The 25,081-nt window shown below is 42.8% G+C and overlaps 1 protein-coding gene across 1 annotated transcript in view; it reads right to left on the reverse strand.

Annotated features, from left to right (window-relative positions):
- Positions 1–17,122: 17,122 nt before the first annotated feature.
- The window catches only part of LOC123733104 (NLR family CARD domain-containing protein 3-like), a 28,560-nt gene continuing 20,601 nt past the window's right edge, over positions 17,123–25,081 (reverse strand). Inside the window, exons 7-10 of the mRNA XM_045712464.1 lie at positions 20,838–20,966; positions 19,819–19,881; positions 19,092–19,327; positions 17,123–18,927 (exon numbers count right to left, since the gene is read on the reverse strand). Coding sequence (XP_045568420.1) covers positions 17,123–18,927; positions 19,092–19,327; positions 19,819–19,881; positions 20,838–20,966 — 2,233 coding nt within the window. The remainder of the gene's footprint in view (positions 18,928–19,091; positions 19,328–19,818; positions 19,882–20,837; positions 20,967–25,081) is intronic.

A 25,081-nucleotide genomic window follows, 5' to 3' on the forward strand; every position in this document is an offset into this window, starting at 1 on the left:
GAGGATAGGGGACATAGAGAGTCAAAGGATGCAGAAAGGGAGGAGAGGAGGGTTGAGGAGGCAGAATCAGGAGATAAGTTGGAGAAGGTTTGAGCAGAGGGAAGAGATGATAGGATGGAAGAGGAGAGAGTAGCAGGAGAGAGAGAGAGCGAAGGTTGGGACGGCGCAATACCATCCGAGTAGGGGCAGAGTGAGAAGTGTTGGATGAGAGCGAGAGGGAAAAGGATACAAGGTAGTGGTCGGAGACTTGGAGGGGAGTTGCAATGAGATTAGTGGACGAACAGCATCTAGTAAAGATGAGGTCAAGCGTATTGCCTGCCTTGTGAGTAGGGGGGGAAGGTGAGAGGGTGAGGTCAAAAGAGGAGAGGAGTGGAAAGAAGGAGGCAGAGAGGAATGAGTCGAAGGTAGACGTGGGGAGGTTAAAGTCACCCAGAACTGTGAGAGGTGAGCCATCCTCAGGAAAGGAACTTATCAAGGCGTCAAGCTCATTGATGAACTCTCCAAGGGAACCTGGAGGGCGATAAATGATAAGGATGTTAAGCTTGAAAGGGCTGGTAACTGTGACAGCATGGAATTCAAATTAGGAGATAGACAGATGGGTCAGGGGAGAAAGAGAGAATGTCCACTTGGGAGAGATGAGGATTCCAGTGCCACCACCCCGCTGGCCAGATGCTCTCGCGGTATGCGAGAACACGTGGGCAGACGAGGAGAGAGCAGTAGGAGTAGCAGTGTTATCTGTGGTAATCCATGTTTCCGTCAGTGCCAAGAAGTCGAGGTGCTGGAGGGTAGCATAGGCTGAGATGAACTCTGCCTTGTTGGCCGCGAGACCGGCAGTTCCAGAGGCTGCCAGAGACCTGGAACTCCACGTGGGTCGTGCGGCGCTGGGACCACCAGGTTAGAGTGGCAGCGGCCACACGGTGTGAAGCGTTTGTGTGGCCTGTGCAGAGGGGAGAGAACAGGGATAGACAGACACATAGTTGACAGGCTACAGAAGAGGCTACGCTAATGCAAAGGAGATTGGAATGACAAGTGGACTACACGTCTCGAATGTTCAGAAAGTTAAGCTTACGTTGCAAAAATGTTATTGACTAAAATGACGAAGATGATACAGTACTGCTGGCTGGTGAAGTAGGCTAGCTAGCAGTGGCTGCATTGTTGACTTTGTTCGAACGTGTAGCTGGCTAGGTAACCTATTTTCGTCGCGGGGGACGAAAATAGCTGGCTAGCTAACCTCGATAATTACTCCAAACTACACAATTATCAAACTATGACAAAGTCAACTAACACTGCACTAGTCAAATCGTTCCGTTGTAATGTATTAGTTTCTACAGTGCTGCTAGTCAGTAAAGGTTGGCTAGCTAGCAGTGGGTTTGATGATGACTAGGTGTGTTGACTAAGTCTGGAGTCTGGACAACGGCGTCGCGGCTGGCTAGCTAACCTCGATAATTACTCTAAACTACACAATTATCTTAGATACAAAGACAGCAATGTAGCTAGCTAGCACTACACTAATCAAGTCATTCCGTTGTAATGTAATAGTTTCTACAGTGCTGCTAGTCAGTAAAGGTTGGCTAGCTAGCAGTGGGTTTGATGATGACTAGGTGTGTTGACTAAGTCTGGAGTCTGGACAACGGCGTCGCGGCTGGCTAGCTAACCTCGATAATTACTCTAAACTACACAATTATCTTAGATACAAAGATGGCAAAGACAGCTATGTAGCTAGCTAGCACTACACTAATCAAGTCGTTCCGTTGTAATGTAATAGTTTCTACAGTGCTGCTAGTCGGTAGAAGTTGGCTAGTTGGCTAGCTAGCAGTGTTGACTAAGTTACGAGGACGAAAACAGCTGGCTGGCTAGCTAACCTCGATAATTACTCTAAACTACACAATTATCTTTGATACAAAGACGGCTATGTAGCTAGCTAAGAAAAAATTGCTCAGATCAAACAAATCAAACCGTTGTAATGTAATGAAATGTGATATTACCTGTGGAGCGAAGCGAAGTGCGACTACCCGCTCCAAACGTCCTGCACCAAAGTGTTCTGTTAAACTCAGCAGATACACCATCAGTCCCAGGAGACGTATTATTTTTAAGTTGTTCAATAGAATAAATGATGTGTTCAACTATAATAGGGTCGTCACACTGTTCCCTGTCAGCCTCACCAACTGATTTCACATCCCCCAGACAATCAAAACAAAGAGTTGAGGACACCTCACAATACTGTAGAAGTTGAAGTAAAGATGGAGATTAATGTGGGATCTGTGATGAGACCAGTCATATTTCATTACTGAATTGTATTATTTTTAGAGTGGTATTTTTAAAACCTGAATTTTGTCCACCCTCCTCTAGCCATTTCTTCCTACATCTGACAAAGATTCCCTCTGCTTTCAGTCTATAAATATCATCCAACTGGTGTTGTAGATCAAACAGAACAGATTTATCCTCCTCTGAAACACTTTCAACAGGCTTTTGAACAAGACAGGTGATCTTTGCAATTACACCTTCTTCAGCTCTCCTCGTCTTGGCAACAATACTCCCATGTTTTCTTGCATATTTTCCAACGTTAAAAAGCTCCCAGTTATTACTGTATGAATTGTTATTTAGAGCTTTGTTCCAGAAGTGTGTAATTACATTGTTTATCTCCATCTGGACCAACTCATGTTTTAATAGAGCTATTAAGCTTCCAATAGGATGCTCTGCCAGGGCCATTATCAGAGATAAACAGTGTTATGTCAATATAAACAGCTCTATGATCAGTAAGGGGAGTGACCAGGGTGTTAACAGAAATAGCCTGTTTATCAAAACATTGAGACACCAACCAAAGATCTGTGGTGATTGTCTGGACCGGGTCTTATTACTCCAAGTGGAAGACTAGTAATTAGGAAACTTTACTCTCCAAACATGAATAATATCAAACCTTTACATAAACTGCCTCAAAGTGATAATATCCCCACCTACTATAAGTAAAGCATTAGGGAACTTGGTTAGCCAATGGAGAATACGCTTTTCCAAAGATTCAAGTCACTGATCATTTTCAAGTTTGGAATTGAACCAATAAATATTGGTTATAATGATGTTGTTACAGTTGATGACAAGACACCATTGAAATGATTCATTAGAGTGGTAACTCCAGCAGAGAGTTCAGAACCATGAATGACAGAAATCATTTCACCACTGAGATCTGCAGAAGTTGACGTAAATCTGTTTTAAGCTGTTTGGCAATATAAAAATAAGGCATTGCGCTCTATATATGATTTCTTAACCCCCCCGGCATTGAGTGAAACTATAGACAATGACAAAGTGGAATATAGAACAGGAAGTACTACGAGATAAACAACAATTACAACCTCCAGTAAAACTGAGAAGAAACCAAAGCTGGACAGCATATAGATTTAAATGATTGTTATGCTGATACTATTCTCACTCAAAGATAACTGCCAGCCCAAGAAACAAAGCGCTCACTGCCTTTACTGCAGATATAAATAGCAAAAAGTGAGAAACTTTAAAAATAATAATAAATATCCATTACTCCAGTAGTCAGGTGCAGATAGAACTAAAGGTATATCACCTTAGAGCCAGGAGTGAGATCTGCTCCCATCAGAGGTAGATATCTAGGTAGCCTATGTTGACTATCAGTCACAGCCAGGAGTGAGATCTGTTCCCATCAGAGGTAAATATCTAGGTAGCCTATGTTGACCATCAGTCACAGCCAGGAGTGAGATCTGCTCACATCAGAGGTAGATATCTAGGTAGACTATGTTGACCATCAGTCACAGCCAGGAGTGAGATCTGCTCCCATCAGAGGTAGATATCTAGGTATGTTGACCATCAGTCACAGCCAGGAGTGAGATCTGCTCCCATCAGAGGTAGATATCTAGGTAACCTATGTTGACCATCAGTCACAGCCAGGAGTGAGATCTGCTCCCATCAGAGGTAGATATCTAGGTATGTTAACCATCAGTCACAGTCTATGACAGTCCTCAAGGAGGAACAAAATTCAACTTCAGTTGAAAAACTGGGAAAAACTACAGATCTCATTGTGGGGTAGGACACATGACATAAAGATGGTTAAAGCTCCTAAACTGAATGAAGGACACATGTTATAAAGATGGTTACAGCTCCTAAACTGAATGAAGGACACATGTTATAAAGATGGTTAAAGCTCCTAAACTGAATGACGGACACATGTTACAAAGATGGTTACAGCTCCTAAACTGAATGACGGACACATGTTATAAAGATGGTTAAAGCTCCTAAACTGAATGACGGACACATGTTACAAAGATGGTTACAGCTCCTAAACTGAATGACGGACACATGTTATAAAGATGGTTACAGCTCCTAAACTGAATGACGGACACATGTTATAAAGATGGTTACAGCTCCTAAACTGAATGACGAACACATGTTATAAAGATGGTTACAGCTCCTAAACTGAATGACGGACACGTTATAAAGATGGTTAAAGCTCCTAAACTGAATGATGACCACATGTTATAAAGATGGTTAAAGCTCCTTAACTGAATGACGTCATCAGCATGTTTCCACTGTCCACACCTGCCTACACCTTTAACACCAGAGGCAAAATTATTAATCTGGACTATTAAAAGGACCAGGATGAACCAAGCTCGTTTACAGACAAAGACTTAGAAGGAGGATTAAAGCTCCCTAACATGTAATTATATCAAGAAGACTTTATAACTGCCCTGATAGGCTCTTTATTGACAACTCTAATAGGACAACTTGGGTCGACATGGAAGAAGAACTTAATGCCCCATTTGGACCATCATATTATCTGAACACTTAAATGTGGAACTGCAGAATCCCATCATGTCCCAAACTAAGAAATATGGAGTCAGATAAATAAGAGACGGACATCTTCACCTTTCCTGACAAGCTCTGCTTCGTTATAGAACAACCATGAATACACATTAGGAGGAAAGGTGGTTGTCTGGAAAGAGTAGGAGAGGTTTTGTTTTAGCCTCAACACTGATACATTTCACTTCTGCTTTTAGTGTCAACTTGAATTAGAGTGTGGCTGTGGAAGACTGGTCCCTTGATGATGTCTGCAAGTGGCTGAGTACCAATGATTCCATGATTCCATCCCATCATTCCAAGGTTCACAATCTGTCTGCAGAATGCCAACTCTATTCAACTGTCCACTTTGCAATGAGCATCCTTCCTCTGTGTCCAGACTACTCACACATATTGTCCTCTATCAGCAGCATGAACCACATGTTGTAATGACCTGTGGAGTTAATGGGTGTGGGGAAAACAAATAGATGTTTCAGTGTCTATCAGGCACACATCTACCAAAAACACAGAGCTTTTAAGATACAACTTAGATGAGAATTGCCCTCATGATGAATTTGAGACTGGGACTGATCCCATTGAAGATGACATGAGTGATGTAGAGAGTCTGCCAGAGGCTGAATATGTTCAAGCCACAGAGATCAACACTGAGCAGCTAATTGAAGGTCTCTAAAACAATACCTGTCTTTTTATTTAGTAAATCAGGAAAGAACACTGCATCCCAGCTACGGTACAGAATAACATTGTTGAGGACCTCAGAACCATTTTGATGCATTTATGACCCACTACAGTGATCCCCTCAGGTTTCATCTGACAAATAAGCAAATAAATGTTGTTGAACATGACGATCTCAGGGACTTGCTTAACAACTCTGCAGTATTTGAGGAATGCATTAGATGCATAAGCTCTGAGTGATGCTGGAGCATTACTGTGTGAAAGAATTGGACAACTGAAGTACCACTGAGCAACAAAGAAGGTTATAAAACAAGGTCATTTCAATACAGCTACATTTCCCCCAGGCTATATGAATATAAAGAGATGAGACAAAACAACCATAATGAATCAGATTACATGGAGAGGAGGGACCTGATCCTAGATCATAATGAATCAGATTACATGGAGAGGAGGGACCTGATCCTAGATCATAATGAATCAGATTACATGGAGAGGGGGGACCTGATCCTAGATCATAATGAATCAGATTACATGGAGAGGAGGGACCTGATCCTAGATCATAATGAATCAGATTACATGGAGAGGAGGGACCTGATCCTAGATCATAATGAATCAGATTACATGGAGAGGAGGGACCTGATCCTAGATCATCATGAATCAGATTACATGGAGAGGAGGGGACCTGATCCTAGATGATAATGAATCAGATTACATGGAGAGGAGGACCTGATCCTAGACCATAATAAATCAGATTACATGGAGAGGGGGGGACCTGATCCTAGATCATAATGAATCAGATTACATGGAGAGGAGGACCTGATCCTAGATCATAATGAATCAGATTACATGGAGAGGAGGACCTGATCCTAGATCATAATGAATCAGATTACATGGAGAGGGGGGACCTGATCCTATATCATAATGAATCAGATTACATGGAGAGGAGGGACCTGATCCTAGATCATAATGAATCAGATTACATGGAGAGGAGGGACCTGATCCTAGATCATAATGAATCAGATTACATGGAGAGGAGGGGACCTGATCCTAGATGATAATGAATCAGATTACATGGAGAGGAGGACCTGATCCTAGACCATAATAAATCAGATTACATGGAGAGGGGGGACCTGATCCTAGATCATAATGAATCACATTACATGGAGAGGGGGGACCTGATCCTAGATCATAATGAATCAGATTACATGGAGAGGGGGACCTGATCCTAGATCATAATGAATCAGATTACATGGAGAGGAGGGACCTGATCCTAGATCATAATGAATCAGATTACATGGAGAGGGGGGTTATGAGAGAACCCCCACATCATAGCTTCTCTTTATTCAACCTGCCATCTACCCACCTGGGGACTGAGGGTTATGAGAGAACCCCCACATCACTAGCTTCTCTTTATTCAACCTGCCATCTACCCACCTGGGGACTGAGGGTTATGAGAGAACCCCCACATCACTAGCTTCTCTTTATTCAACCTGCCATCTACCCACCTGGGGACTGAGGGTTATGAGAGAACCCCCACATCACTAGCTTCTCTTTATTCAACCTGCCATCTACCCACCTGGGGACTGAGGGTTATGAGAGAACCCCCACATCACTAGCTTCTCTTTATTCAACCTGCCATCTACCCACCTGGGGACTGAGGGTTATGAGAGAACCCCCACATCACCAGCTTGCAGGTTCTGCAGTCTTGTAAAGATAAGGAGGGGACGACTGGGAGGCAGGTTGGCATTTATTGTCATGAATCTTGCCCTGGAGGCAGGTTGGCATTTATTGTCATGAATCTTGCCCTGGAGGCAGTTCAGCAAAGTATTTCGTTGCTGGCACAGGCACAAAGTAATACTCTCAGATTTTAATCCTAACCTCAACCACACTGCTAATCCTTCCCTTAAATTAAGACCATAAAACAACATTATTTTCCACAGCCAATTCTGACTTTGCAGCTGACATATCTAGAGGAAATCGCACAGTTCTGCCTCCAGGTCAAGATTCATGCCAAACGTCAACATGAGACAGGGAGAAGCAATGTAAAAATCAATAACGGAATTGTTTTCACAATTAACATGCTTTTTCTTGTTTCAAGTATGTTTTATTATGAAAAGTACAATATATCCATGTATACTTGTACAACTATGGAGCGTATGTCCACATATAATTGTACAATTTGTTTTTCCAACATAAAAGACAAGAAATGATCACATTGGTATTTTAACAGTGTTATTGTAAGAGTTTAAATGTTTAAACAGAGGATACATCTAAAACAGGATAAAACAAGTGCAGTATGTTGTGAGAATGTTACTTTAACGTCGACTCATAACGTCACACTATAACTTCATGGGAGTCTTGTGGAAAGACTGCATGTTGTTTTGGGTGGATTGAGTGACGTCTTCATCAACATTTTGCAGAATATTCCGGTAATATTTTCACCTCTTGTCGACTGCAGACATTCATAAGGAGTTCCAGTAGTTTATTTGCAATTTGCAGGTATTAAAAGTAATACATATATTGTAATTCTTTATTGGATCTCTCTCACATACAGGACAGTACATACCAGAGGAGGCTGCTGAGGGGAGGACGGCTCATAATAATGTCTGGAACAGAGTGAATGAAATGGAACACATGGAAACCACGTGTTTGATACCATTCCACTTATTCCACTCCAGCCATTACAAGCCTGTCCTCCCTAAATAAGGTCCCACCAACCTCCTGTGGTACAAACACAAACAGTAAAATATATCATAAAAAATGCAAAGTGGTAAAAGATAAGAAAATATTACAAGCCTGTCATGTGTGAGTGTTCAGTGTGTGTGTGTGTGTGTGTGTGTGTGTGTGTCCAGTGAGTGTGTGTGTGTGTGTGTGTCCAGTGAGTGTGTGTGTGTGTGTCAGTGTGTGTGTGTGTCCAGTGTGTGTGTGTGTGTGTCCAGTGTGTGTGTGTGTGTGTGTGTCCAGTGAGTGTGTGTGTGTGTGTGTGTCAGTGTTTATGTGTGTCAGTGTGTGTGTGTGTGTCAGTGTTTATGTGTGTCAGTGTGTGTGTCAGTGTTTGTGTGTGTGTCCAGAGTGTCTGTGTGTGTGTGTGTGTATCCAGTGTGTTTGTCAAGCATGTGTGTGTCAAGCCTGTGTGTGTCAAGCCTGTGTGTGTGTCCAGTGTGTGTGTGTGTTCAGTGTGTATGTGTGTCCAGTGTGTGTGTATGTGTGTCCAGTGTGTGTGTGTGTCCAGTGTGTATGTGTGTGTATGTCCAGTGTGTGTGTCCAGTGTGTGTGTGTGTGTGTCCAGTGTGTGTGTTCAGTGTGTGTGTGTGTGTGTGTTCAGTGTGTGTGTGTGTGTGTGTTCAGTGTGTGTGTGTGTGTTCAGTGTGTATGTGTGTCCAGTGTGTGTGTGTGTATGTCCAGTGTGTGTGTGTGTGTGTGTGTCCAGTGTGTGTGTTCAGTGTGTGTGTGTTCATGTGTGTGTGTGTGTGTGTGTGTGTTCAGTGTGTGTGTGTGTGTGTGTTCAGTGTGTGTGTGTGTGTGTTCAGTGTGTGTGTGTGTGTGTTCAGTGTGTGTGTGTGTGTTCAGTGTGTGTGTGTGTGTTCAGTGTGTGTGTGTGTGTGTTCAGTGTGTGTGTGTGTGTTCAGTGTGTGTTCAGTGTGTGTGTGTGTGTCCAGTGTGTGTGTGTGTGTGTGTGTCCAGTGTGTGTGTGTGTCCAGTGTGTGTGTGTGTGTGTGTGTCCAGTGTGTGTGTTTGGGTGTGTGTCCAGTGTGTCCAGTGTGTGTGTGTGTGTCCGTCCAGTGTGTGTGTCCGTCCAGTGTGTGTGTGTGTGTGTCCAGTGTGTGTCCAGTGTGTGTGTGTGTGTGTCCAGTGTGTGTGTGTGTGTCCAGTGTGTGTGTGTGTGTCCGTGTGTGTGTCCAGTGTGTGTGTGTGTGTGTGTGTGTCCAGTGTTTGTGTGTGTGTCCAGTGTTTGTGTGTGTGTCCAGTGTCTGTGTCCAGTGTGTGTGTGTGTGTCCAGTGTGTGTGTGTGTGTGTGTGTGTGTGTGTGTGTGTGTGTGTGTGTGTGTGTCGTGTGTGTGTGTGTGTGTGTGTGTCCAGTTATTATTTCAGGGACACTGAGGAGTCAACATAAACCCTAAATCCTGGATAGAGGGGCTCAGTGAATGTGGAGGTGAATGTGATCAGGTGGGTCAGTGTGTCAGAGGAGGCTCTATAGAAGGACAGAGTGCCGGCTGACCAGTCCAGATACACTCCTACTCTGTGGGAGCTGGAGGAGGGGACGTCTATGGTAGTGGAGTTATTATTATACCAGCTGGAGGAGGGGACGTCTATGGTAGTGGAGTTATTATTATACCAGCTGGAGGAGGGGACGTCTATGGTAGTGGAGTTATTATTATACCAGCTGGAGGAGGGGACGTCTATGGTAGTGGAGTTATTATTATACCAGCTGGAGGAGGGGACGTCTATGGTAGTGGAGTTATTATTATACCAGCTGGAGGAGGGGACGTCTATGGTAGTGGAGTTATTATTATACCAGCTGGAGGAGGGGACGTCTATGGTAGTGGAGTTATTATTATACCAGCTGGAGGAGGGGACGTCTATGGTAGTGGAGTTATTATTATACCAGCTGGAGGAGGGGACGTCTATGGTAGTGGAGTTATTATTATACCAGCTGGAGGAGGGGACGTCTATGGTAGTGGAGTTATTATTATACCAGCTGGAGGAGGGGACGTCTATGGTAGTGGAGTTATTATTATACCAGCTGGAGGAGGGGACGTCTATGGTAGTGGAGTTATTATTATGCCAGCTGGAGGAGGGGACGTCTATGGTAGTGGAGTTATTATTATACCAGCTGGAGGAGGGGACGTCTATGGTAGTGGAGTTATTATTATACCAGCTGGAGGAGGGGACGTCTATGGTAGTGGAGTTATTATTATACCAGCTGGAGGAGGGGACGTCTATGGTAGTGGAGTTATTATTATACCAGCTGGAGGAGGGGACGTCTATGGTAGTGGAGTTATTATTATACCAGCTGGAGGAGGGGACGTCTATGATAGTGGAGTTATTATTATACCAGCTGGAGGAGGGGACGTCTATGGTAGTGGAGTTATTATTATACCAGCTGGAGGAGGGGACGTCTATGGTAGTGGAGTTATTATTATACCAGCTGGAGGAGGGGACGTCTATGGTAGTGGAGTTATTATTATACCAGCTGGAGGAGGGGACGTCTATGGTAGTGGAGTTATTATTATACCAGCTGGAGGAGGGGACGTCTATGGTAGTGGAGTTATTATTATACCAGCTGGAGGAGGGGACGTCTATGGTAGTGGAGTTATTATTATACCAGCTGGAGGAGGGGACGTCTATGGTAGTGGAGTTATTATTATACCAGCTGGAGGAGGGGACGTCTATGGTAGTGGAGTTATTATTATACCAGCTGGAGGAGGGGACGTCTATGGTAGTGGAGTTATTATTATACCAGCTGGAGGAGGGGACGTCTATGGTAGTGGAGTTATTATTATGCCAGGCAATGTATCTGTTGTCAGAGCAGAACAGACTCCAGGACTTGTCATTGTATCCAAGCCTACAGTCATCACCCCTTCCTCTCCTGCTGATTCCTTTATATGTCACTCCTATATCAGCCCCCCCACTCCACTCTACCTCCCAGTAACAGCGCCCAGTCAGACCCTCTCTACACAACACCTGTCTACAGCCCTTAAATCTCTCTGGGTGATCAGGATACGGCTGCTTCTCTCTCCTACATGTCACCTTTCTGTTCTCCTCAGACAGAGAGAGGAGTCTGTTTACTGTGTTTGGGTCCAGTGTGAGATCACAGACATCTGATGGATGAAACCAGACACAATATTAGAAATCATCATCATTCACATTAGAATGTTAACTCACTTTTCACTAATTCATTTAATGTAGATGTTTCTAGGTATCAAAAGGAGAAGTTAAGGTAACTTGAGACTTGTTGAATGATCACATGTTATACTGTATGGTAATATAAAAACACACTTATTCACATTAATTACACACACACACACACACACACACACACACACACACACACACACACACACACACACACACACACACACACACACACACACACACACACACACACACACACACAGCAACTCTTTGTAAATGTTGGTGTCCCTGATTTGTGCTTCTGTAGAACTACAGATGATATTTAATATGACCAAGTCAGTAATGATGGTGGTCTTTGACTTAACTTGAATTAAGACTTATTCTTAGTCATATTCTTCACAGCAGTCAACACTCACATTTTCTAAGTCCAGGTTTCATTCTGTTCTCTCCACCATGTTCCACACTGTAGCGGTAAGCAGAAAAACAGACAGTCAATGAGTGATACACCTGAACTCACACACACACACACGACACACGACACACGACACACGACACACACACACACACACACACACACACACACACACACGACACACACACACACAGGACACACACACATGACACACACACATGACACACAGTCAGCATATAACTTTGTCCAAGTGCTGGTCAGAATGTTTGTCTTAACCAGCCTGAAAAGTCCAACATGTCTGATATGAACATTGACATAAACCCTCTACATACTTGAGTTTCTCCAGTCTGCAGTGTGGATCCTCCAGTCCAGCAGAGAGCAGTCTGACTCCTGAGTCTCCTGGGTGATTGTAGCTCAGGTCCAGCTCTCTCAGGTGTGAGGGGTTTGACCTCAGAGCTGAGACCAGAGAAGCACAGCCTTCCTCTGTGACTAGACAGCCTGACAGCCTGCAAAGAGTCAAATCATATTAAAATCACACTGCTATTCTTTGGTGGTGAAAATAGTGGCAGTATATTTCTTCAACATATTTAGATATATCAGTGTCATGAAACCTGCCATATCTATTCAGAAATTAATGTATCATATTATAAATGACTAATTATCAACGCTTTGCCTGCAGATAGAAACATGTATAGTACAAATATTTGAGTAGACTGACCAGACCAGTTTAAAAGCAGTATCAGTCAAAAGACAGACAGTGAGGTATCAGATTTAGATTGTATTGAGTATACAGTCCACACCATATCTATTTTGACAGTGAAGATAACATTTTAAATGTGGCTCTATACTCCAACATTTTGGATTTCAGATCAAATGTTTCATATGAGGTGACAGTAAATAATCCTCCTGTGAATGATAGTGAGGCAGGCAAAAACTAATGATGCCTTTAGCCGTTTCCCTGCCTGTACTGTTGCCTTTTTGGACCCCCTGTGTATGACCTTCTGCCTGCCACTGGACCCAGCTACCTGCCTCCTCCTGTTGTCCTTTACAATAAACACCTGCTGAGCCCTGCGCTTGAAACCAGCTCTCTGTCTCCCATCGTGTTCATTACAGATGGTGACTGGAGTCATTTTATTTACAAGTGAGTAGATAACATGTTTCTAAACACTACTAAAAGCATCCTGATGATGCCATGATTAAGAAAAATCATGAATGAATCATGAATAATAGTGAGAAAGTTACAGAAGCTACAATAAAACATGCTAACCTCTCACCATTACCAATAACAGAGACTACAACAAAACATGCTAACCTCTCACCATTACCAATAACAGAGGCTACAACAAAACATGCTAACCTCTCACCATTACCAATAACAGAGGCTACAACAAAACATGCTAACTCCTCACCATTACCAATAACAGAGGATACAACAAAACATGCTAACCTCTCACCATTACCAATAACAGAGGCTACAACAAAACATGCTAACCTCTCACCATTACCAATAACAGAGACTACAACAAAACATGCTAACCTCTCACCATTACCAATATCAGAGGCTACAACAAAACATGCTAACCTCTCACCATTACCAATAACAGAGGCTACAACAAAACATGCTAACCTCTCACCATTACCAATAACAGAGGCTACAACAAAACATGCTAACCTCTCACCATTACCAATGTATTTATTTATAAGCACCTCACATTGTGGTTACTCACTACATGGTAGATATTCCCTCAGCGAAGTATGGCAGTTCCATGCAGGTTTCCTCACCAAGTCCAAGGCAGCACAGCTACCCATGCAGACAGTACTCCTTAGTAACCGATATCCCCATGGCAACACGAACTCGTTAAGCTTCCCAAGCAATTATCTCCCGGTGTCACACGATGCTAGGCTAACCTCTAGCTGGCTAATACCTCCACGACGAGTCGGTAGATTCAGTCTTTACTAAGTTTTAACTAAATTATAACAACTCTTTTATTAAATAAAACATGTATTTCCCTTCATGTCTTAGTAGCTATGGGTTTTGTTGTAGTTCTGTCGTCTTCTTTTATAATTTTTCTTCACCAACCGTCCTGAGGTAAAACGTCCATCCTTTCATCAACGTCTTTTCCCCTCCCGTTAACCAGGTCAACTCCCATTGGCCACAACTTAACAAGCGACCTTATTGGTCAAAACGTAAACTTCAAAGTAAAATAATCTATTCACTTATACATTAAATAAATATTTCTTCAAAAAGCATAATGCATTAACATTACAGTTTAGGAGCAATTCAATCATCTTTTAAATATAATACCAATTAATTGTAACAAATAAACTCAATACTTGGTTCAAACAAGGGTATTACACAAACATACAGTCAATAATACAGTAGAAAAATAAGTCTATATACAATGTGAGCATAAGTGAAATAAGGGAGGTAAAGGCAAAAAAAGGCCATGGTGGCAAAGTAAATACAATATAGCAAGTAAAACACTGGAATGGTAGATATGCAGTGGAAGAAAGTGCAAAGTAGAAATAATGGGGAGAAAAGGAGCTAAATAAATAAATACAGTAGGGGAAGAAGTAGTTGGGCTAAATTATAGATGGGATATGTACAGGTGCAGTAATCTGTGAGCTGCTCTGACAGCTGGTGCTTAAAGCTAGTGAGGGAGATAAGTGTTTCCAGTTTTTGAGATTTTTGTAGTTCGTTCCAGTCATTGGCAGCAGAGAACTGGAAGAAGAGGCGGCCGAAGGAGGAATTGGCTTTGGGGGTGACCAGAGAGATATACCTGCTGGAGCGTGTGCTACAGGTGGGTGCTGCTATGGTGACCAGTGAGCGGAGATAAGGGGGGACTTTACCTAGCAGGGTCTTGTAGATGACCTGGAGCCAGTGGGTTTGGCGACGAGTATGAAGCGAGGGCCAGACAATGAGAGCGTACAGGTCGCAGTGGTGGGTAGTACAGTGGGGGGAAAAAAGTATTTGATCCTCTGCTGATTTTGTACGTTTGCCCACTTACAAAGAAATGATCAGGGTTTTGCCACCAAGTACTAAGTCATGTTTTGCAGAGGGATCAAATACTTATTTCCCTCATTAAAATGCAAATCAATTTATAACATTTCTGACATGAGTTTTTCTGGATGTTTTTGTTGTTATTCTGTCTCTCACTGTTCAAATAAACCATTAAAATTATAGACTGATCCTTTCTTTGTCAGTGGGCAAACGTACAAAATCAGCAGGGGATCAAATACTTTTTTCCCCCACTGTATATGGGGCTTTGGTGACAAAACGGATGGCACTGTGATAGACTGCATCCAATGTATTGAGTAGGGTATTGGAGGCTATTTTGTAAATGACATCGCCGAAGTCGAGGATCGGTAGGATGGTCAGTTTTATAAGGGTATGTTTGGCAGCATGAGTGAAGGAGGCTTTGTTGTGAAATAGGAAGCCAATTCTAGATTTAATTTTGCAGTGTAGATGCTTATAGTGAGTCTGGAAGGAGAGTTTACAGTCTAACCAGACACCTAGGTATTTGTAGTTGTCCACATATTCTAAGTCAGAACCGTCCAGAGTAGTGATGCTGGACAGGCGGGCAGGTGCAGGCAGCGATCGGTTGAAGAGCATGCATTTAGTTTTACTTGTATTTAAGAGCAGTTGGAGGCCACAGAAGGAGAGTTGTATGGCATTGAAGCTCGTCTGGAGGTTAGTTAACACAGTGTCCAAAGAAGGGCCAGAAGTATACAGAATAACACCAATAACAGAGGGGGTCTGATCTTTGTGCCTCTGTAACTTTCTCATTCATCATCATTCACGATTCATTCATGATTATTCATAATCATGGTAGCATCCACATGAATGTAGAAGTGTTCAGAAACATCTTCTATTCTTACTGACAATACAAGTGAAGTGACTCCAAAATGACAGGACATTATTCACCATTCAGTTTCTATTAGGAAAAACATAATCCAAAACACAACCAAAACAAACTGCAAATGAATTCAACAAGTTTGTAGAATCACAAGCTTGATGTAATCACTGCAGGCATGGAATATGGGACCAAATACTAAACTCATGACTACTTTAATACAATATAAGTGAATTTGTCCGAATATGTACAACTTTTTCAAATGGGAGAACTAAATACATAAAGTGCTTTCCTTTCTTAACAGTAACACAGCTATGTATGAAAATACCCTCAAATAAAAGGTGACATTCTGTACTGTCACCTAATATGAAACATTATATCTCAAATCCAATATGCTGGAGCATAGCACCACATTTAAAACTGTAAGCTTCACTGTCCAAACACATATGGTGTGGACTATGTGTGTCTGGTAAACACATGTGGATCTGGTGAACAGTTATCACTTGTTGACCAACTACAGGAATACTGACCTCAGAGTCTCCAGTCTGCAGTGGGGATTCCCCAGTCCAGCAGAGAGCAGCTTCACTCCTGAATCCTTCAGGTCATTGTTACTCAGGTCCAGCTCTCTCAGGTGTGAGGGGTTTGACTTCAGAGCTGAGACCAGAGAAGCACAGCCTTCCTCTGTGACTAGACAGCCTGACAGCCTGCAAAGAGTCAAATCATATTAAAATCACACTGATATTCTTTGGTGGTGAAAATATATATTTGTTCAACATGTTCAGATAAATCAGTGTCCTGAAACCTGCCATATATATTTATAAATGAATGAATGTATCATTATAAGAAATGACAAATTATGGAAGTATTGCTTGTAGAGAGAAACATGTATTGTACAAATATTTGGGTTGACTGACCAGACCTGTTTAAAAGCAGTATCAGTCAAAAGACAGACAGTGAGGTATCAGATTTAGATTGTATTGAGTATACAGTCCACACTATATATAATACTGACCTCAGAGTCTCCAGTCTGCAGTGTGGATCCTCCAGTCCAGCAGAGAGCAGCTTCACTCCTGAATCCTTCAGGTCATTGTTACTCAGGTCCAGATCTCTCAGGTGTGAGGGGTTTGAACTGAGAACTGAGGCCAACACTTCACAGGATGTGTCTGTGAGTTTACAGCCAGCTAGTCTGCAAACACAGAAGAAATACAATGACAGACAGGTTGTATTAAAAAGTTATTCTCAGCTTTCCTAGCTTACACCGTTATGGTGCACGAATAATGTACAGGCTGTGCATTCATGGCTCAATGCTACAACTTTACTGATCAGTTTGTTTTGTAGTTTAAGAGTTTTCAGCTGATAGAAAGTTTAGTCAGCCAATGAAAATACTGTTGTTCCTACATTCAGTAAAGTTTGGTCTGAGGGATAGTCTCATGATTACTTACAGAGCCAGTCAGCCAATGAAAATACTGCTATAACTACAATTTATTTTGGTGTGCGATATTTACAGTGATACTTACAGAGCTTTCTTGCAGCCTCTCACAGCTGGGAGCAGTCTCCTACGACCCTCCTCTGATGTCTTGTATTCCTTCAGGTTAAACACATCCAGAACCTCCTCTGATATCTGCAGCATGTAGGCCAGTGCTGAACACTGAGCATGTGTGAGGTTTTTGGATCTCTTTTCTGACCTCAAGTACTCTTGGATTTCCTCCTGTACTGAATGGTCTTTCATCTCTATCAGACAGTGGAAGAGATTGATGCACCTCTCAGGGGACATGTTCTTCCTCTGCATCACCTTAAGGGATCGGATTGTTTTCTGGACGCTCTCTGGACTGCTTTCTGTCTGTGTCACCAGACCTCGTAGGAGTTTCTGATTGGACACTAGTGACATGCCATGAAGGAAGCGGACAAAAAGGTCCAGGTGTCCATTCTTACTCTCCAAGGCTTTATCCACGGTACTCTTCAGCAGCTCATGCAAGGTTAGCTCTTCAGACACACCTCTAGACTTTCGCTTGAGGAAAGGCTTCAGTGCATCCATGTTCCTGGCTGTGTAACAATGGTACATGTAGACAGCTGAGAGAAACTCCTGAATGCTGAGATGAACAAAGCAGTACACCACTCTCTGAAATATCACAGACTCTTCTTTAAAGATTTGTGTGCACACTCCTGAGTACACTGAGGCTTCTTTGACATCAAGGCCACACTCTTTCAGGTCTTCTTCATAGAACATGAGATTACCCTTCTCCAGATTTTCAAACGCCAGCTTCCCCAGCTTCAGAAGAATTTCCTTATCTGACTCCATGAGCTCCTCTTGATCCATCTCATCTCTTCCATGATATTTCTGGTTCTTCAGGCTGGTCTGAATGAGCAGGAAGTGTATGGACATCTCAGTCAGAGTCGTGGGCATCTCTCTCCTCTTGTCTGTACTCAACATGTGTTCAAGGACTATTGCAGAAATCCAACAGAACACCGGCATGTGGCACATGATGTGGAGGCTCCTTGATGTCTTTATGTGTGAGATGATTCTGTTGGCCAGGTCCTCATCAACGAATCTCTTCCTGAAGTACTCCTCCTTCTGTGGGTCATTGAACCCTCGTACCTCTGTCACCTGGTTAACACACTCAGGGGGGATCTGATTGGTTGCTGCTGGTCGGGAGGTTATCCATAGGAGAGCAGAGGGAAGCAGATTCCCCTTGATGAGGTTTGTCAGCAGAACATCAACAGATGATGTCTGGGTGACATCAGACACCTTTTCATTGTGCTGGAAATCCAATGGAAGTCTGCTTTCATCCAAACCATCAAAGATGAACATAGCTTTACAGGCAGTGAGTTTCTTTGCATTGCCTATGTCTAGTTCTGTGTGGAAGTCATTTAAAAGTCTGAGAAGACTGTACTGACGATCTTTGATCAAGTTCAGCTCCCGGAAAGGAAGCACAAATATGATCTCCATATCTTGGTTTGCCTTCCCTTCAGCCCAGTCTAGGATGAACTTCTGCACAGAGACTGTTTTTCCGATGCCAGCGATGCCCTTCGTCAGCACAGTTCTGATGCTTCTCTCTTGGCCAGGTAAGGGTTTAAAGATGTCATTGCAGTGGATTGCTGTGTCATGTGAGGTTGGTGTCCTGGATGCTGTCTCTAGCTGCCACACCTCATGTTCATTGTTAACCCCTTCACTCTCTCCTTCTGTGATGTAGAGCTCTGTGTAAATCCTGTTGAGGGGAGTTTGGTTCCCTGCTGTTTCCATGCCTTCTATCACACATTCATACCTCCTTTTTAGACTGGCTTTATGGTTTACTATAGCTCTCTGCAGGCTGTCATCCACTACAAGGGAGGAGTAAAAGGATGTGTATCAGACATATTCATTGACAGGATGAAATGTGGGCCTCCACAACTACAGTAACTTATATTATCTCATATTATTGTAGTTAACTACATTTAAATCATATTGAGGTATTGACTTAGCACAGGTCTGCAAGTGGTCTTACTGTTTTCAGAGCCTCTTGCATCATTAGGTTCCCTCAGGTGCTGTAGTACAGGAAGTGTTCTGGATCTCTTTCTACACTGAGGACAGTCATAGTCTCCTGAAGGAGCAGGTTTCTCCCAGTATCTGGTGATGCACTGTCTGCAGAACCTGTGTCCACAGGTGATAGAGACTGGATCCCTCAGAACCTGCTGGCACACTGCACACCTGGACTGATCCTCTGGCAGAGTAGACCATCCACTACAGAGATAAAGGAGAGAGAGATACTGATCCTTTAACAGAGTAGACCATCCACTACAGAGATAAAGGAGAGAGAGATACTGATCCTTTAACAGAGTAGACCATCCACTACAGAGATAAAGGAGAGAGAGAGATACTGATCCTTTAACAGAGTAGACCATCCACTACAGAGATAAAGGAGAGAGAGATACTGATCCTTTAACAGAGTAGACCATCCACTACAGAGATAAAGGAGAGAGAGAGATACTGATCCTCTAACAGAGTAGACCATCCACTACAGAGATAAAGGAGAGAGAGATACTGATCCTCTAACAGAGTAGACCATCCACTACAGAGATAAAGGAGAGATACTGATCCTCTAACAGAGTAGACCATCCACTACAGAGATATAAGAGGGTGCAGTAATTACTCTAATAAACTCAGTTACAACAAATTACAAATTACAACAACATATCTATATGACATCTTGAAGATTCTCAAAATGTGGTGACCTTCGGTCAAAGGTGATTGATCTTCCACCACTGGAATTAACAGGATGATGCATGGAGAAGTCACTGTTCATAGACAGACAGCTGGGAACAGTATACTGTGTTCATAGACAGACAGCTGGGAACAGTATACTGTGTTCATAGACAGACAGCTGGGAACAGTATACTGTGTTCATAGACAGACAGCTGGGAACAGTATACTGTGTTCATAGACAGACAGCTGGGATCAGTATACTGTGTTCATAGACAGACAGCTGGGATCAGTATACTGTGTTCATAGACAGACAGACAGCTGGGAACAGTATACTGTGTTCATAGACAGACAGCTGGGAACAGTATACTGTGTTCATAGACAGACAGCTGGGAACAGTATACTGTGTTCATAGACAGACAGCTGGGAACAGTATACTGTGTTCATAGACAGACTGCTGGGATCAGTATACTGTGTTCATAGACAGACAGCTGGGAACAGTATACTGTGTTCATAGACAGACAGCTGGGAACAGTATACTCTGTTCATAGACAGACAGCTGGGATCAGTATTCTGTGCTGTCTGAGTGTGGTAGTAGCCTCTGGAATGAATAACATGTCCACAACACCATTACTAGAATTTTGTGCCTGAGACCTACCACAATACCCCATTCAAAGGCACTTAAATATATTGACTTGCTCATTCACCCTCTGAATGGCACACATACACAATCCATGTCTCAATTGTCTCAAGGCTTAAAAATCCTTCTTTAACCTCCCCTTCATCGACACAGATTGAAGTGGATTTAACAAGTGGCATCAATAAGGGATCATTGCTTTCACCTGGATTCACCTTGTCAATCTATGTCATGGAAAAAGCAGGTGTTCATAATGTTTTGTACACTCACTGTATAAAAAATATATGACATAAACAACAAATGATAAGCAGATGCTTTACAGTAAATACTCAGATACACTAAATACATCTGGTTTCAGATCTTGAAGGTTCTCCTCTTCAATAGAAATATCATCAATTCTGACCAGTAACTTACCTGGGGTCAAAGGTCCCTGGTCCATCACTAAAATGTATTGGACGATCCATAGAGGAGTCACTCTTCATGGACAGATGACTGGGTACTGGAGAGACTGATCTCTGGAGAGACTGAGTTTGGTTGGAGATTCTGAAAAACAAAATGAATCACCATGTAACTGCATTTCAAAATGAATCAAAATTATATATCAATAGATTACATACATTACATAAAGCATTAAAATATATGGCATTACATAAAGCAAAATACATACACTGAGTGTACAAAACATTAAGAACACCCTCCTAATACTAAGTGCCCCCCCCATCTTTTTGCCCTACAATTAGCCTCAACTTGTCAAGGCATTGACTCGTCAAGGTGTAGAAAACGTTCCACAGAGATGCTGGCCCATGTTGACTCCTATGACTCCCACAGTTGTGTCAAGTGGGCTGGATGTCCTTTGGGTGGTGGACCATTCTTGAGACACATGGGAAACTGTTAAGCGTAAAAAACCCAGCAGCGTTGCAGTTCTTAACACAACTCTGTGCTCCTGGCACTGATTGGTGTGGATTCAACAAGTGACATCAACAAGGGATCATAGCTTTTTATGTTTCAAGGAGCGGGAGTCTATTCTGGAAGCCTATAAGAAATCCCGCTATGCCCTCCGACGAACCATCAAACAGGCAAAGCATCAATACAGGACTGAGATGGAATCAAACTACACCAGCTCTTCCGGACGACTATGTGATCACGCTCTCAGCAGTCAATGTAAGACCTTTAAACAGGTCAACATTCACAAGGCCGCAGGGCCAGACGGATTACCAGGACGTGTGCTGCGAGCATGCGCTGACCAACCGGCAAGTGTCTTCACTGACATCTTCAACCTCTCCCTGTCTGAGTCTGTAATACCAACATGTTTTAAGCAGACCACCATAGTCCCTGTACCCAAGGACACTAAGGTAACCTGCCTAAATGACTACCGACCCGTAACACTCACATCTGTAGCCATGAAGTGCTTTGAAAGGCTGGTCATGGCTCACATCAACACCATCATCCCAGAAACCCTAGACCCACTCTAATTTGCATACCACCCAAACAGATCCACAGATGATGCAGTCTCTCTATTGCCACTCCACACAGCCCTTTCACACCTGGACAAAAGGAACACCTATGTGAGAATGCTGTTCATTCACTACAGCTCAGCGTTCAACACCATAGTACCCTCAAAGCTCATCACTAAGCTAAGGACCCTGGGACTAAACACCTCCCTCTGTAACTGGATCCTGGACTTCCTGACGGGCCGCCCCCAGGAGGTAAGGGTAGGTAACAACACATCCTCCATGCTGACCCTCAACACAGGGGCCCCTCAGGGGTGCGTGCTCAGTCCCCTCCTGTACTCCCTGTTCACTCATGACTGCACGGCCAGGCACGACTCCAACACCATCATTAAGTTTGCTGACGACACAACAGTGGTAGGCCTGATCACCGACAACGACGAGACAGCCTATAGGGAGGAGGTCAGAGACCTGGCCGGGTGGTGCCAGGACAACAAACTCTCCCTCAACGTAACCAAGACAAAGGAGATGATTGTGGACTACAGGAAAAGGAGGACCGAGCATGTCCCCATTCTCATCAATGGGGCTGTAGTGGAGCAGGTTGAGAGCTTCAGGTTCCTTGGCGTCTGCATCACCAACAAACTAACATGGTCCAAGCACACCAAGACAGTCGTGAAGAGGGCACGACAAAACCACGACAAAACAAATGGCAGGTCAAAACCTGAGAGATTCCTTTACAGGAAGTGGCCTGTCTGACCATTTCTGGAACTTCTTTGCCATCTCTATCTTTTACAAAGGATCTCTGCTCTAACGTGACACTTCCTACGTCGTCCATGGGCGCTCAGAGCCCGGGAAAAAACAGAATGTCGTCATCCCAGCCCCAGGCTGAAGCACTTGATCGCCTTTTTCAAGTGACCGATCAAGGTACTCTGGGCTTAGGCGCGTGACCCGGCCGCCCCCGTCTTTGTGATTTTTTCCTCTGTTTGCCGAAAAGGAGATTCCCGGTCGGAATATTTTCGCTTTTCTACGAGAAAAATGGCATAAAAATTGATTTTAAACAGCGGTTGACATGCTTCGAAGTACGGTAAAGGAATATTTAGAAATTTTTTGTCACGAAATGCGCCATGCGTGCGACCGTTATTTACCATTTCGGATAGTTTCTGGAACGCACGGACAAAACGACGCTATTCGGATATAACGATGGATTATTTTGGACCAAACCAACATTTGTTATTGAAGTAGCAGTCCTGGGAGTGCATTCTGACGAAGACAACAAAAGGTAATCAAACTTTTATAATAGTAAATCTGATATTGGTGAGTGCTAAACTTGCCGGGTGTCTAAATACGTAGCCCTGTGATTCCGGGCTATGTACTTAGAATATTGCAAAATGTGCTTCATCCGAAAAGCTATTTTAAAATCGGACATATCGAGTGCATAGAGGAGTTCTGTATCTATAATTCTTAAAATAATTGTTGTGCTTTTTGTGAACGTTTATCGTGAGTAATTTAGTAAAATTGTTAGTAAATTCCCCCGGAAGTTTGCGGGGGGGTATGCTAGTTCTGAACGTCACATGCTAATGTAAAAAGCTGTTTTTTGATATAAATATGAACTTGATTGAACAGAACATGCATGCATTGTATAACATAATGTCCTAGGGTTGTCATCTGATGAAGATCATCAAAGGTTTGTGCTGCATTTAGCTGTCTTCTGGGTTTTTGTGACATTATATGCTAGCTTGAAAAATGGGTGTCTGATTATTTCTGGCTGGGTAGTCTGCTGACATAATCTAATGTTTTGCTTTCGTTGTAAAGCCTTTTTGAAATCGGACAGTGTGGTTAGATTAACGAGAGTCTTGTCTTTAAATAGCTGTAAAATAGTCATATGTTTCAGAAATTGAAGTAATAGCATTTCAAACGTTTTGAAAATCGCGCCACTGGATTAGACTGGCTGTTGCGTAGGTGGGACGAATTCGTCCCGCCTAGCCCATAGAGGTTAATTTCTCATCGAATCACAGCCTACTTTGCCAAACGGGTGATGATTTAGCACTGTCATTGCAACAATGTGTACTTAACCATAAACATCAATGCCTTTCTTTAAAATCAATACACAAGTATATATTTTTAAACCTGCATATTTAGTTAATATTGCCTGCTAACATGAATTTCTTATAACTAGGGAAATTGTGTCACTTCTCTTGCGTTCCGTGCAAGCAGTCAGGGTATATGCAGCAGTTTGGGCCGCCTGGCTCGTTGCGAACTGTGTGAAGACCGTAATTAATTTGCCAGAATTGTACATAATTATGACATAACATTGAAGGTTGTACAGTGTAACAGCAATATTTAGACTTATGGATGCCACCCGTTAGATAAAATACGTAACGGTTCCGTATTTCACTGAAAATAATAAACGTTTTGTTTTCGAAATGATAGTTTCCGGATTCTACCATATTAATGACCAAAGGCTTGTATTTGTGTGTGTTATTATGTCATAATAAGTCTATGATTTGATATTTGATAGAGCAGTCTGACTGAGCGATGGTAGGGAGCAGCACGCTCGTAAGCATTTATTCAAACAGCACTTTTGTGCGTTTGCCAGCAGCTCTTCACTGTGCTTCAAGCATTGAGCTGTTTATGACTTCAAGCCTATCAACTCACGAGATTAGGCTGGTGTAACTGATGTGAAATGGCTAGCTAGTTAGCCGGGTGCACGCTAATAGCGTTTCAATCGGTGATGTCACTCGCTCTGAGACCTTGAAGTAGTTGTTCCCCTTTGCTCTGCAAGGGCTGCGGCTTTTGTGGAGCGATGGGTAACGATGCTTCGAGGGTGGCTGTTGTTGATGTGTTCCTGGTTTGAGCCCAGGTAGGGGTGAGGAGAGGGACGGAAGCTATACTGTTACACTGGCAATACTAAAGTGCCTATAAGAATATCCAATAGTCAAAGGTATATGAAATACAAATCGTATAGAGAGAAATAGTCCTATAATTCCTATAATAACTACAACCTAAAACTTCTTACCTGGGAATATTGAAGACTCATGTTAAAAGGAACCACCAGCTTTCATATGTTCTCATGTTCTGAGCAAGGAACTTAAACGTTAGCTTTTTTACATGGCAAATATTACACTTTTACTTTCTTCTCCAACACTTTGTTTTTGCATTATTTAACCCAAATTGAACATGTTTCATTATTTATTTGAGGCTAAATTGATT

This window comes from Salmo salar, unplaced genomic scaffold, assembly GCF_905237065.1.
Source record: "Salmo salar unplaced genomic scaffold, Ssal_v3.1, whole genome shotgun sequence".
Classification (NCBI taxonomy): domain Eukaryota; kingdom Metazoa; phylum Chordata; class Actinopteri; order Salmoniformes; family Salmonidae; genus Salmo; species Salmo salar.